This window comes from Phaenicophaeus curvirostris, chromosome 5 (assembly GCF_032191515.1).
Source record: "Phaenicophaeus curvirostris isolate KB17595 chromosome 5, BPBGC_Pcur_1.0, whole genome shotgun sequence".
In the NCBI taxonomy this organism is placed as follows: Eukaryota; Metazoa; Chordata; class Aves; order Cuculiformes; family Cuculidae; genus Phaenicophaeus; species Phaenicophaeus curvirostris.
In genome coordinates, this window is record NC_091396.1 from 7,307,409 (window position 1) to 7,320,952 (window position 13,544).

The 13,544-nt window shown below is 38.7% G+C and overlaps 2 protein-coding genes across 2 annotated transcripts in view; one reads left to right on the forward strand and one right to left on the reverse strand.

Annotated features, from left to right (window-relative positions):
* KIF18A (kinesin family member 18A) overlaps positions 1–5,617 on the reverse strand; it is a 36,796-nt gene extending 31,179 nt beyond the window's left edge. The window contains exons 1-5 of the mRNA XM_069857467.1: positions 5,565–5,617; positions 4,392–4,789; positions 3,561–3,718; positions 2,381–2,485; positions 1,429–1,539 (exon numbers count right to left, since the gene is read on the reverse strand). Of these exons, the coding sequence (XP_069713568.1) occupies positions 1,429–1,539; positions 2,381–2,485; positions 3,561–3,718; positions 4,392–4,719 (702 nt within the window). The 5' untranslated portion in view covers positions 4,720–4,789; positions 5,565–5,617. The remainder of the gene's footprint in view (positions 1–1,428; positions 1,540–2,380; positions 2,486–3,560; positions 3,719–4,391; positions 4,790–5,564) is intronic.
* Positions 5,618–7,984: 2,367 nt separating this feature from the next.
* METTL15 (methyltransferase 15, mitochondrial 12S rRNA N4-cytidine) overlaps positions 7,985–13,544 on the forward strand; it is an 89,557-nt gene continuing 83,997 nt past the window's right edge. Inside the window, exon 1 of the mRNA XM_069857468.1 lies at positions 7,985–8,287. Coding sequence (XP_069713569.1) covers positions 8,024–8,287 — 264 coding nt within the window. The 5' untranslated portion in view covers positions 7,985–8,023. The remainder of the gene's footprint in view (positions 8,288–13,544) is intronic.

Below are 13,544 nucleotides of genomic sequence, written 5' to 3' on the forward strand. Positions count from 1 at the left end.
CAGGATGTGGCAACACCTAATCTTCGCATCGAAAGGTCTTTTCCTTCATGAAAACCATTGTTCCTACAGTATTTAGATACAAGGGGATCTTTGTTTCCATTATGTTTTTACTTCTATTGCCAGATAGTATACAGTCCTCTCACCTGCAAGCATTCATGTTTCACTTTGTCTGTATGCCTGAAATAGTATAAAATGAAGCACTTCTTTAAAAAAGTCTAGGTCTGGTTGAGTACACCAACCCATTCTTTCCTTATATATTTAAAAAAAAAACCAGCAGTGAGATACCGGTATACTAGTTTTGTCTGTAAAGTTTAATTGATGAATATGCAACTTGTGCTAATAAGTAGATATATCTAGTGAGATCGGTCTGCCAGAATAAATACAGAATGTAGACTGAAGAACACATTCTCTAGCATCCCTGTTCATGGAACTGTTGGTCTTCCTGTTAAGGATTATTATGAGTTTGCAACATGAATCTAATGTACTTAACTGCATGCCACATTCAGAAATGAACTGAGAAGAATGCAAAGCCTGCTGGATAAGACAATCTCGAGCTTTTTGCTGTTGAGTAGAAGTGAAGGAGGTAAGAAACTCCAGTCCAGCAAGTAAAGAAACAGAAATCAGCAGTTGGCCCTTTGATCCACCTGTGGTGCTGCACTTTGTGTCTTATTATTAAATGCACCAGAAAGATACAACAATGCAGCTCTCAAACTGGGCAGCTTTGAAGATTTTTGCCTTAAATGTACAACCATGGGCAAGATCTCGGGGAAATTAAAACCAGAAAACGCAGTTTTGGATGGAAATCTAAGGTGTATAAAAACCCAGAAGATTTTAGAGCAAGAATGACTTTTGCTCCATTGCATTTTTTAAATTATTTTAACACATTCACTGTTAGTTGCTTCTTTTCTCATTAGTATTGACAGTGTCAACATTAACTAAAATAAGCAGGATGGGAAAGTACTATTTGGAGATTCGCAGTTTACAGTCAGAGGCATAACTACATTCTGCTAAACACTGCTCCTAGAAATACACCAAGCAATAACATGAAACCAGGAAGCGTTAAAAGAACCCCAACAACTCTCAGTTTATAAGAGTACAATACAGATTTATACTGAAAGCTCAATATTAGAATTTTATGGAAAAGGGATTTCTTCTAAGGAACGTTAGTTCAAACTATTAGAACTAGAGAGCTTTCCATTGAAATTGTTTTTTTCAAATATAATAACCATGAAGCTTTACATACTCACAAGGAATGAGAAATCAATAGGAAGGGTAAACTGGAAAACTTCCACCTGCTCTCACCCAAACTGAGGCTCAACACAGTTTAAAAAAAAAAAAACAACCACAAAACAAAACACCCTTGCATTGTGTTCAATTTTAAACAACAATCACAGTAATGACCACTGTAGATCTGCTATATCATCTTACCTGAAAGACAGCATGGGACCGGGAAGAAGAGGCATTTACATCTGTGGGATGCTGTGTTCTATTTTTATTTCCATAATCCAAAATCTGAAGGATTTCCTCCGCTGATTTAGGCTTTAAGGGTAGAGCACAAGATAAATACATTTGTGGCTTTTTTTTTTTTCTTTTTCATCAACTAGAGGAGATGCCGCACATACTTATAAGTCTTACTTAAGAATGGCTGACTTTATTTCTTTTTGTACTAATACATTAAACAGGGATATACTACCTTTCCCCCTCCCTCCAAGACCCAAGCTTTGGGAAGGATGGTGTTCTGAGTAACCCAGACGTAATAACATTGTTTCCTGTTAAATGATTATTCCACTTGCCCAAAAGCTAGAACCTACATAGCATGTAACATACACTAAAAGACTGCAAGACAATAGGTCAAGAGTTTACTTCCAGACTGTAAAAATAAGTTCTGTCACAGACTTTGCCAAAGAATTACTATACTGGTCTGGAACAGTAATTTAAAGCGAAACTTTCCAAACAGTTATTATACAAAACCAGTCCTGAAATGTAGACACAAGATTGGCAAAGTTATAAAACACTCCAGGATGGCACTGAAGGTGGTGAATTTATTTAACAAATGCTAAGGTGTTTTAGCCAAAAAGCAAATCTTACATAACCTGAAGCATCAAATCAATGGTATCCTTTCAATGACAAGGACCACACTCTCACCCATTTGTTTTCAAGAACACAAATGAGTATCAGCACCTTTTTCCAAAACATGTTGTTGATTAAGTAATTAGATTTGCAAGGTCCTAAGGCACTGGCCATTATGGCCAGAAAAAAAAAAAAAAAGCCTACTGAGGTATTACCAAGTTGCATTCAACTTGCACAGATCAGTCAGAAATTCAACATTTTCCTCAAACACATCATGAGCCTTCCTCAATTTCAGTATCTATTTACATACCTGATGTAGTGTTAGCCCTTGAACTACTACTCCTTTCTCAGCATCTTCACGAACAGCCAGAGGCCCCGAGTTTACCAGCAGGTCACGGATCTGTTCATTGTAGACCTTCAAAAGGAAGTTTAAAGTATTTTAAGAAAACTATCCTACCCTAATTGATCAGATAAAATCTAAATAATCATAGAACATCAGTCTTTACTATTTCTTTAAAGAAGTATTAAATTAAAATTAATTCTGTAGGATTTTTGCCAAGCATTTCTCTTATACTGAGTTTGAAATTAATTCCATGTGTGAATGTTTTTAGCCATTGAAGCAAGAGTCACTCTTTCCTAATAATTAATTGTTATTATTTATTAAAAAGTTCACTTTTCACAAAAAAATCTTTTGCTGCAAGCATGAATCCAAAGCATTTATTGTCATACGTTACACTTCATAGACCATACATTTGTGAATTTCTTAATCTAAATGTACTTCTGTTAAAATTATCACATACCTGATTTCATGATCTGTGGAAGCACTTGAAATGGCACATGGCAAAGAAAACTTTTCCCTCTCCCTCTCCCCTCCAAATACTAACTGCTCTTCCATTACAACTTTGATGGGAGCCAGTTTTACTGCTACTGCTTAACAGCAGTGCCAAGACAGTTACTTGTAAAACAGAACAGTAACGCAAAAAACTTGGGTAGGAGAATAGGTGACAACAGAGAACAAAACAAATACTTGTAAAGAGCTAGCCATTAGTGTAGCTGCTGCAGTTCAAGTAGTTGTACTGTATCACTGATAAAAACTGAAAACTTTAAGAAACAATCAAAAAGGGATTAGATGTCATTTAGTTGGGTGATTTCACAGTGCTTATATGATTTTATTGTAAAGTCCTGAAAAATATCCCTGAAAATATATTATCAACTGATATTCAGAGGCATATAACTGACCAGCAAGACAGAAATCATTAGAGCCTTCAGTGAATCTATTGGAAGAGATCATCTTCTTCGGACAGCCTACTGTATGATAGTAAAAAGTGCCTACGAATAACACTGAATTTGTTGAGCATAGTTCCACTCCAATCAGGGACATATTCTGTAAAGTCCCAGGAAGATGTGGAAACAAAGCAAAACCAGCTGGTTTTTATTAATAAAAATACACCTTATCAAAAGCAACATACCAAATGCAGGAACTGGCTTACCTCTAAATAAGAGACAGCAACATTGCAGATTTTATCTTCTTTTATTTGATCTATATAATCATAAAGCGCCATCATGGTAAAATATGTCACTCCAGGATCTTCAGGAGAACCCAACATTGTATGGGTCTTTCCAGCTCCCGTTGCACCATATGCAAGCACTGAATTTTCACAAAAATAAAAAAAGCAAAAAGATGTACTTATACCAATAAGCTAATCAGAAATGCAAAATTCAAATGGTCACTCACACAATATATCACATCATTCTGCACAGCTGTTTTCAGAAACTGATTAAGGTTCTTATGACTTAGCACATATGACATCACTTATGACTTTTACAGCTATAATCAGAAAGCTATTTCAAAATCATATTTACTTCTGAATTTTCAGTTCAAGATTCATTCACTTACAATTTATGTGAAAATAGTATTTGTTTACTCTCAAAACTCTAAGCCATCAACTTATTGTATGTAGGTATTTAATTTCCACAGCATTCCATATGCCAATTAGAAAAACAGCTCTTAAAGCTACTGCACCCTCAGTGACACAAGCGCTTCTGGTTGAATAACTCTTCACAGAGGACTTGCATCATAACCATACATAAATTTCTGTAGTTTATTATAACCCTAACATGAACTCATTTTCAAAACAGAGTAGAGCAACCCTAACTTCTATAGGCTAAAAAGTCAGCCTCTCATATTTATAAATTAAAACTAAATGTTTTACTAACATAACAGCCTTTTTTAAGGCCTCTGCAGCAGTGGGATACACTGGCAGAAAATTTGAGGAATTTAGTGAAGTTTTTGAATAGAATGAGATAAACAGCAAAAATACCTGTGCAGTTATATCCATTGAAGAAGCCATCGATGACAGTTTTGGTAGTATGCTCAAAAACTTCCAATTGCGATGAATTTTCATCAAAAATAGCATCAAAGACAAATTTAAGATCTTTCTTTTGTCTTTTGTTAATGTCCCTATAGACTACTCTCTTCCCTTGAAAGAAGCTAACTTCTTCCTCCTTTGGATCAAAGACTAATATGTGTTGGTCAACAACGTGAACAACTTTGCTAAAGTTGCCATCTCTTTCTTTTTGAGACTCTGGACGGACACGGACAACCACTTTGACGTGGTTACAGACATCGTCTCCCTTAGTGGGAGACATAACTTCCCTTTTGTCTCCCTTCTTCTCTTCCAAGGTTCTTTCAGATCACACAACCGAATCTTTCCTGAAACTGAAAAAACAACAAATATGAATGGCCTTGTATTTTAAATATAACCACTCAAAACATTTACATCTTTAATCAGGACTAACATCTTGTGCCTGTGTTGGATCAGCCCAGCCTTTGTTAGTCAGCCCTACAAACCGTTGCAGCGATCACAAAAATCCAGAAAGCCCTATAACTGACTAAAATAATGACATAATTCAGCACAGCTTTAAGAAAGCTAAGCTTACATGCTTACTTCAAGAATTCAAGCTCTTAATCTATCTACTGATTTTCCTTTAGTCCACAGCAAGCTTGCAGATGAAGCAAAACGGGTTTCTGCAGACTAAAGAGGGTGGTTTTCCGGCTGGATTTCTCTAGGTTAGCGGTTTGCTCGCAGTGCTTGCAGAGCTACCGAGGCGGGATGGGCGTTTAACGGAATTTGCATGGACCGCGGAGACGCGCGCCGCGGGCGTTGAACGCCTAACGTCCCTTTAAAAGGCCACCCTCGCTGACAGCTAAGGGGTGTCGCTTCTAACAGCGAGCCTTCAAGATCAAGGTTACCAGCGATGCTTTACCAGCTTTAATTGAAGCTTGACTTCTCTCAGCCGAGCAGCACCACGGCGGGAAAGAGGCAGAGAGGCGGGGGCCACAGCCGGGCCCGGCCGCCCCCAGCCCGGCCGCCCCCAGCGCGGCCCTTTCAGCTCGTTCCTCAGCCCCCGATGAGTTAACTGGGCCCAGCAGCGCAGCAGAAGAACCGCGGACGCCGCCGCGGCCCAGCAGCCCCTCGCCCCCCGCCGCTCACCTCGGCGTTGCTGCCGCGCAACGGCCGCCGGCCCCGTCCGGCCGGATTCAAACACACGCGGCCCCGCCCACCGCCTCTCCCCATTGGCCGCCGGGCTCGTGGCGTCACTCGGAGCGACGGCGACGGAGGTGAGCGCGCGGCGGCGCGAGGCCGGGCCCGGGGAGTGCTGGAGGGATCGTCGGCTTCTTCTTTCTGCTCGGCGTCCCCGCGCCGTGGGGGCCCGGCCTGGTGGGAGCGAGCGTGGGGGCTCCCGAGGAATGAGGAGGCGCTTCTTACCTGCCCCAGGCTCGGGGGGAACGGGAGGAGGCGCGGTGAGGTGTTGAGAGTAGGGGGGTAGAGGCGGAGCAGGCGGTGAGCTGGGGCTCCCCCTTGCTCCCCGCGGTACCGAGCGGCCCTCGATCTCTGGCCCCCGCGCTTTGGTCGCCTCTGGGAACGAGCTTTATGGAGTTCTTATTCCCTGGCTGCCTTTGCCCCGCGCTTTAGTGCAAGCCTTGCTCTGCAGGCTGTGCCCAGTGCCCCCTGAGAGCTGCCCTGCAAGAGGCCGCAGTTTCTACTTGCTGATACAAGAAGTTGATGCTGTTACAAAAAGTGGAATGCTTTTGATTTAAGCTAATGTGGAATTCAGTTTCATCTAAGTAATTGTATTTTTTTAAAAAGTTAGACAGAATGTCCATCTGGTAGTATGTTTTTATTTGAACAGTGTTTTTTCTAGACGCTGTTCGTTATTTGGAGATGATAACCTCTTGCGTGAAGTGTGATCTGTGCTGAACAGATGTGTCCTCTTCTGTAATCACCTCTGTTTGCAACCTTTCCCTATCTCAAATGCGAGGTCAGGCAGAGCTGGCTCCAAAGCTCCAGATTGGCAAGAGATTTGACTGTTGAGAAGTTCATAATAACATTAAAATGAGACCTGGGGAAGTAATAGAATATGAATAAGATATGTAAAGTTTTTCCCCCAAATAAGTAGGAAATATATTCTGTAACCAGCTATTGTCTTGATGCACCTGACTGGGGATCGCTCCCTCATATTGCTCAGGCCTGATAAAGGATACTTACTTTCTAAAACTCCAGAACAAGTCTTAGAGAGTTTATTTGCTGGCTTTTTGGTATCATGCTTCTCGGATTAAAAATCCCCAGTTCCATAGAGTGAAACTGGTTTTAAGCAAAGTGTTCTGTTTCCCCGGTGTTACCAACACTTCCTGGGCTTGTACTAACATAGGATAATGCGAGCTGAGTGATGATTGTTGGTCTTCACACAATAACTTATGTAGACACGCTCACCACAAAACCTTAGGGCTATGATATGTCTGTGCAAGGTTACAGAATGGTACATGCTTCCAAATTAAGCTTAGGGGAAACGCTACCCAGTTGAGGCTTAAATTATTGGGAGAGGAATTTTCCAGAGCTGATGACTCTGCTCGTTTTTATCTATGCAGACAAAATAGGTGAAGCTGGCTAGGTATATCCAAGCAAAACATGAAATAAAAATCTTCGTTAAAATAAGGTTGTCCTTCTGTTAGTGGTGTGAATGTAGGATAGCATCTTTGTGAATGATTTTGTATTAAAGGTTGCAACTTTTCTGCCTGACAGGAGAGAGTATGCAATACAATGTTACAGAAGATCTCGCCTACATAAAGGAATGCAGTTATCTTCTAAATAAAGCGCTATTATCACGTGTGTTTAGTTTTCAATTTTTTTTTTTTATGAAAGGTTAACATTTACTTCAGTCGTGTAGCCTTTAACTAGTGGGTTACTGACTTGGTTCTAGAGTGTTCTGGAGAAACAGAGGGGAAAAAATCATCAGTTCTCTAAGGCAAGCTATGTTGATAACCCCTCTGATATTTCCAGGATTTAGAGCACTATTTGAGTTAGTTGTACTCTAGAGATTTCTTGCCTCTGGCCATGCTTGAAATACTTTGTATTACAAGATTTGATGCACGATGAAAACCATATGTTTGCTACACCTGTAATATTAAATATAGCACTGTTTTAAATATGGTTACAGTATTCAGTTATCTGTTCCTATTTTAATAGAAATGCGGCATGTTTGGTAACTAGAGTGCTACTATTCAGAGCAAGTGTCTCTTTGTGTTTGGCAAAATGGAAGGGAACAGTTTGAAAGTAAAGTCACTCTTCTGGTTGCTCTCAGATTTGGTTAGTCATTTAATATTAGTATTTCTGGGATGCTGTAATGCTATTGGAGTCCTGACAATAAAAAGATGATGTTCCTTATGAAAGTAAGACCATAGCTCTTTGAATACAATTGCTCGGTGGATGACATTGAAAGTTCTGAGAGATTCTCACTTCTTGCTGGCTTGACATATCTGTGTAATCACCCGTCTTTTAATGCTATACTTCTAGAATTTTTGTTTTGTCTTTTAAACAAGCCTGCAGTTTTAAATATTTGTTTCTAAGTAATTCCTGGCATCTACTGATTTTCTAGGTTGATCAACTCCAAAATGTTATCTCAGTGTCTGTGCAAAGTTTACGAATGTTTGTTTCTGCGCAACTTAAAACTGAATTCAAGAAATGTGGGTGCTCTGGTGAGAAGGATCCATTCTTCGTCAAAAAAACTTTCTGACAGTGAGTTAAAGGAAGAAACCATACAGAAACATGAAACAGAAGCGTTACTTCAAAGGACAGAAGAGAATAGTTTTGGAAGATTGCATATACCGGTGATGGTGGAGGAGGTTGTTAATTGTTTATCCCCACAGTCAGGCCAGGTGAGTGAAATGGTTAACCAACACTTGTGATTCAGTAGCAGTCCAGCAGAAAAATTTTTGCAATGTAGGGATAACTTGTTTAGTGGTATAAAGAGATGCTCTTTTAAGAATCAGTTGCACTTTTAAAGGTTCTCATTGTTTTGCAATTCAAATTAAGGCTATATTCATAATAATAGAAATACAGTATCTGTACGCCTGAATCTCCATATAAGCAGTATATGTTAAAACTGAACTAAGTATTTGAATAATCTCTTGCTTTTTTTCTTGTCTTGCTTGATTCCTCTTGTGTATTTCTAGGGTTGTGTTAGTTACTAATAGTAGCAGGGAGTTCTTGTGTGTCGTTATGCCGTAGTCATGGTATAGCCCGAGCACAGCTTAATTGGTAGCTAAACTCAGCATCTCTGATAGTCCCAATTCCACACCCCCCAGCGCCCCCATGGGCAAGGAAAATGAACAAAAGACTCACAAGTTGGAGGCTAAAGCTAAAACAGCTCTAATGAAACACTAATAATAATAATGAGAATGCTATTAATAATAAAATAATAAAACATATAAAAATATACAGAATTGCCCCCCACTCAATGACTGTGTCACCCCAGGTGCTGCAGAACAGGTGCAGGGCAAGGTCCCACACTAGAATCGATGGCAGGAGGGTGCTCAGGAACTGGATTCAGGAACACATTGATCCAACATCAGGGCAGAAAGATGGATGAAGTTTGCAATTGAAGAAGAGAGACTGACCCTTGTGATCCCTCAGTTTTATACTGAGTATGACCTATATGGGATGGAATACTTTGTTGGTCAATTTGGGGTCACCTGTGTCCTGTCTGCCCCTCCTTGCAGGTGCAACCTTTTATTGCCTCCTTGACTTGTGGTATTTCAGCAGTTCAAGCATGGCCTTGCTTTCTATAGGAATAAGCGTAAGCAATGGCCTTTCTACAGTTTCAGTAGGCTTGAGGGCACTGTACTTACCTAGATATGCTTACACTGCATAGTGTGGTGCACTGTAGAGGTACTGTGTTTAAAAAATGATTGTGTATGTTAACAGAAATGGTTTAGCATCAGTATTGTGCAAGTATTATGAGTAGTCTTATTTGGCTACGGTACTGTGAATACATTCTTTTTGGTGTCTGTGATAGCTCAGGTCTCTCTTGTGCTTCACTGTTGATGTCTCTGCATCGTACTGTTGAATACAGTGTAGGCGTACTGTTACATGTTCCCTTCACAAAAATGTTACACAGTAATACAGTTGTCACCTGGTGTATCTTATGTAAAATAATAAGTTGCAAGTTTTCTTGCACAACTGCTTAAATCATAGAATCACCAGGTTGGAAAAGACCCATCGGATCATCGAGTCCAACAATGCTTAAATGATCTTCACATTTCAGATGTTTTTGGCTGAATGCAGTGCTTTTTATGTTAGCTTCATAGAATCTTATTAATTTAATCTTATCAATGTACAGTTTTACTACAAAGAATGAAATGATACGTAAATAAGTATGCATATGTTTATTAATTTTTACGCAAAACCAGTGTCATCCAGCAGTGGCAAAAGGGTACAGCAAGTCTGAGATGGGTTCTGAAATCAAAAAATTGTGTTCAAAGCTTGTTGCATTGCACTGTGAGAACTTATTTTGTTTGGGACACAACATGTCATTTTAAGTGTTCTGGAAACCAGAGAGAATCCCAATAGGTAATTATTGTTACATGTATTGCTCTTGTATGTGCCCTACTTTTGAAGATGCCAGAACTAGTGAAATACATAAGAAACATTGAGTTCAGACTTCATTCATTGTCTATGATGAAATTCTCACATGTTAAATAAACATGTGATACTGTATGTATTTTTCCAGTTGTGTAAATTTTCTATTAAACGAGAATTAAAAGGAGGTTGATAGGGGGACCATTAATTAAACTGTGTTTGTTGATACAAAAAAATTGTTTGCTGACAGAGCCTCAAAAAAAGTCTATTCCTGATTATAAACTGTGGAGAAAACTATTGTTGTCCCTGAATGCTTTTTTGAGAATTTAAATAGTTATGAATATAAAATAGCTTATTATTAGGGTGGGATTTTTTTTCAGGTCTGTGTATATGTGATTTTGCAGATTCCGAAGCTGGTGGTGAACCATTAATGACCGACGTAAGAGAGCACAAGTGTATTACCTCAAATGGAAGCATTTATTATAAACAGAAGCCTGTTTAGCATTACTGAAAATAAAAACAGTACTTCCATTTTTTTCTTTTCGTAAGGACAGAGTAAATCATATATCTGTGACAGTTTGTGGAGTGTTTATTTACTTGAAAATAAGTAGTGTGCAAAAGGATATAATGTGTGAGCTGAGTTTTGCTAGAGAAGTGTCAGTGTAATTTTAAACAAAGCCTGAGACTGTTCTCGCAGACATGGGTGGTGGTGCTGTTTCTGTTAACGCGGATACAGAATTAGGACTGTTTTATCAATTTACATGTTTATAGTTGGCTATGAAGTTCATGAACACTTTGTTTTGTGTACAGGGGAGGTAGTGTTCTGATCTTGGATTTTGTTTTCCTGCTTTCCTCTCTCCTACACACATGAAGTTTTCATTTACTCATCGTTAACACAGTTATATTCTTTGTTATAAAAGAGCCGATTTGGGCCTTTGTTATTGTGTCGTAAGACAAGGACTTGCCAATATAAAGAAGATCCAATTAGAAAGACAATGTTCTCTGAATGGTTTTGGTCAGTGAATGGGGTTTTCATTTTACTTATAGTGGTTCCTAAGAAAATAAATGTTATTTAAAAGTGAGTCACAGCCAAGATAAAGATGTTAGTACCCTCCTACTGAATATTCTTGTTGACAGCCTCCTTTGTGGAATCTGTTTGTCAGGGGTTTAAGCAACAGTATTTCCACTTATCTTTGAATCTTCTTTATTGCTTTAGAGCTTGTTTTTACAAAGTCCCCGTAGTAGTCCTGTCTTTGAAGTACATTGTACAAATTAGTTTTTATCGATCTACCTCACTTCTCCTCAATGAAAAGTCTGTTGCAGTAAATCCACACGCAAGTAATTTCCTCTTTAAGTTTACTGTATTGACTAAACCACATTTTAGTCTTCTCAGTCCACTAGCGTTCTTTATGCATACTTGACCTCTGTTTCTGCAGTTGTCTGGGCAGTTTGAGTTTTCTCTGCTCTCTTCAACTTTAAAGAATGTGAAGAACCAAGCTTACCTTTTAAGAAGGAATGTTTGGACATCTAGAAGTATGTTTTTCTAATTTTCACCCTACTTTTTCCATTTTTTTCCTTTGCAGTAGTCACTTGCCTTTTAACTAGAGATGTGGATCTCTTCCACACCATACAGCTGTAGTGGTATGAAAAAGAGTTTCATTAACAGTGAGTTCTAGTGTAAATGCTGGAGGATGAATCTTTGAAGTTGTAATTGTTCTTGTTGGGGTCTTAAAACTTCTTACAGGTTGTAAGGTGCTGTGAAACTGTTTTGTTAGTGCTCCAGCACAAACAGCATGCTTCTATGTATATTATTTAAACTCTTAGCTAGAACAAAAAGTACCCCACTCAGAGGTAATAGGGAAATTTCTAATCTGGTGACATGTATGGTTTTGGATTAAATACGATCTAGTATAAACTAGAGTGGAGATAGAGTAAGCTGTAGAAGTGTTGCTTGGTTTATTAAACTTCTGGAACTTTTTGTTTAATATCTGTCAGTTAAATAGTAGGTGGTCAAACCTGAGGTGAGAAAGAATGAATTGGGCCATTCGCTTTTCTCCAGTGTTTAAATGATTAATTAGAATCACAGTTAATATCGGATGATCTTTTTATCTGATGTTAATTTCTGTGGGAAAAAATGAGACAGTTAGTTCTTAAAATTATTCACATTATTTTTATTATCCAGCTTTCATTGAAGGAGATATGCTCTTTGTCTTGAAAATAAGTGATACCTAGTTTCTAGAAAGAGACAGGTTTTTCTTAAAAACCTCCAGCTTTGCCGTGAGCATTCCTTTCAGTCTTTCTGCTATATATCGCATTGTTCTCAGGATCTGTTTCGTGCATCCAGTGATTCTTTTTCAGCTGAGAGAATATGAGCATGGCCTTCCAAAATAGCGAGAGGAAGCATAAGACAGTGCTGTCTCTCAGACATTGTTCTTTTGTCATTGAAGTGCTGCTTGAGCTCTACAATTAGTTTGAAGATAGTAGCCCTTCACCTTATGAAGTTCTGTTGCTGCAGTTGGATGTTGTTGATCTGGATGGTAGTCGTTTCCTTCCTGTTCTGCAGAGATAGTCAGTCAAGTAACAGATGACAAACAAAAAAAGCTGAGGTAGACTGCTGGTGTGCAAAAACAGTCTATTGTTCTGAAATTGTCATCTCTATATCCTCCATATATCAGGATTCTTTTTTCTTTTTCTGCCTTATACTGAGTGTAAGCTCCTAAGGCCAAATAACCTTTTTCTGTACAGCACCCTGCAGAGTGGACGTCTGTTTTGTGAGAAGAGTTTCCAAGTATCACGATGTATAAATAGTTGGTGGCTACGCTGGTGGCCAGTGTACTTCCACAGCCATCTGCAAATAATTTATAACTGGAACAACCCATTTACACTAAAAGCTCTCCAAACTGAAGTTTTCCACAGGCATCCAAGATAAATGGGAATTGAAAAGGGACCTGGAAAAATGAATTCTGTGCTCTCATGTTATATGAGGATACAAGCAAAATACCAAGTTTGGCACAGAATATTAATTATGTCATGAGATAAATGCTGAAATATTTATTTTGGAACAGTATAACACTGCATGGACATAGTAATAGTTTTTATCATTTTAGCCTATTTTCCACTGGACTTGTAAATTAAAAGTAGGTCCAATGACAAAGTGATTTATTTAGTCTTTTTTGCTGTGAAAACAACTATATATATTTTGTGGGAAGCATACTGAAAATATCTTTCCACATGCAAATTGTATGGTTATTTCTTCAGTGGCAGCATCACATGATAGGCTGTTGTTGCAAATCAGGAAAAATTGACACTGAAACTTGCAAAAGGCAATAAATTCATAGATAGAAATTGTGAAAATACAGAATAGGAATTACAGAACACTTTATCTGTGACACTTTAGCATTACTGGGGTATTGAGAGTTATTTCAGCTGATCATGTAGTTCCTGTGTGCCCTTTCAGTCATTCTTGTCTTGCCTGGTTTCCTGGTTATGCATATTGTGAATTTACCAAAGAGACTAGCCAGGTTTCAGATCACAGCTGTATAGGGAGATGCATAA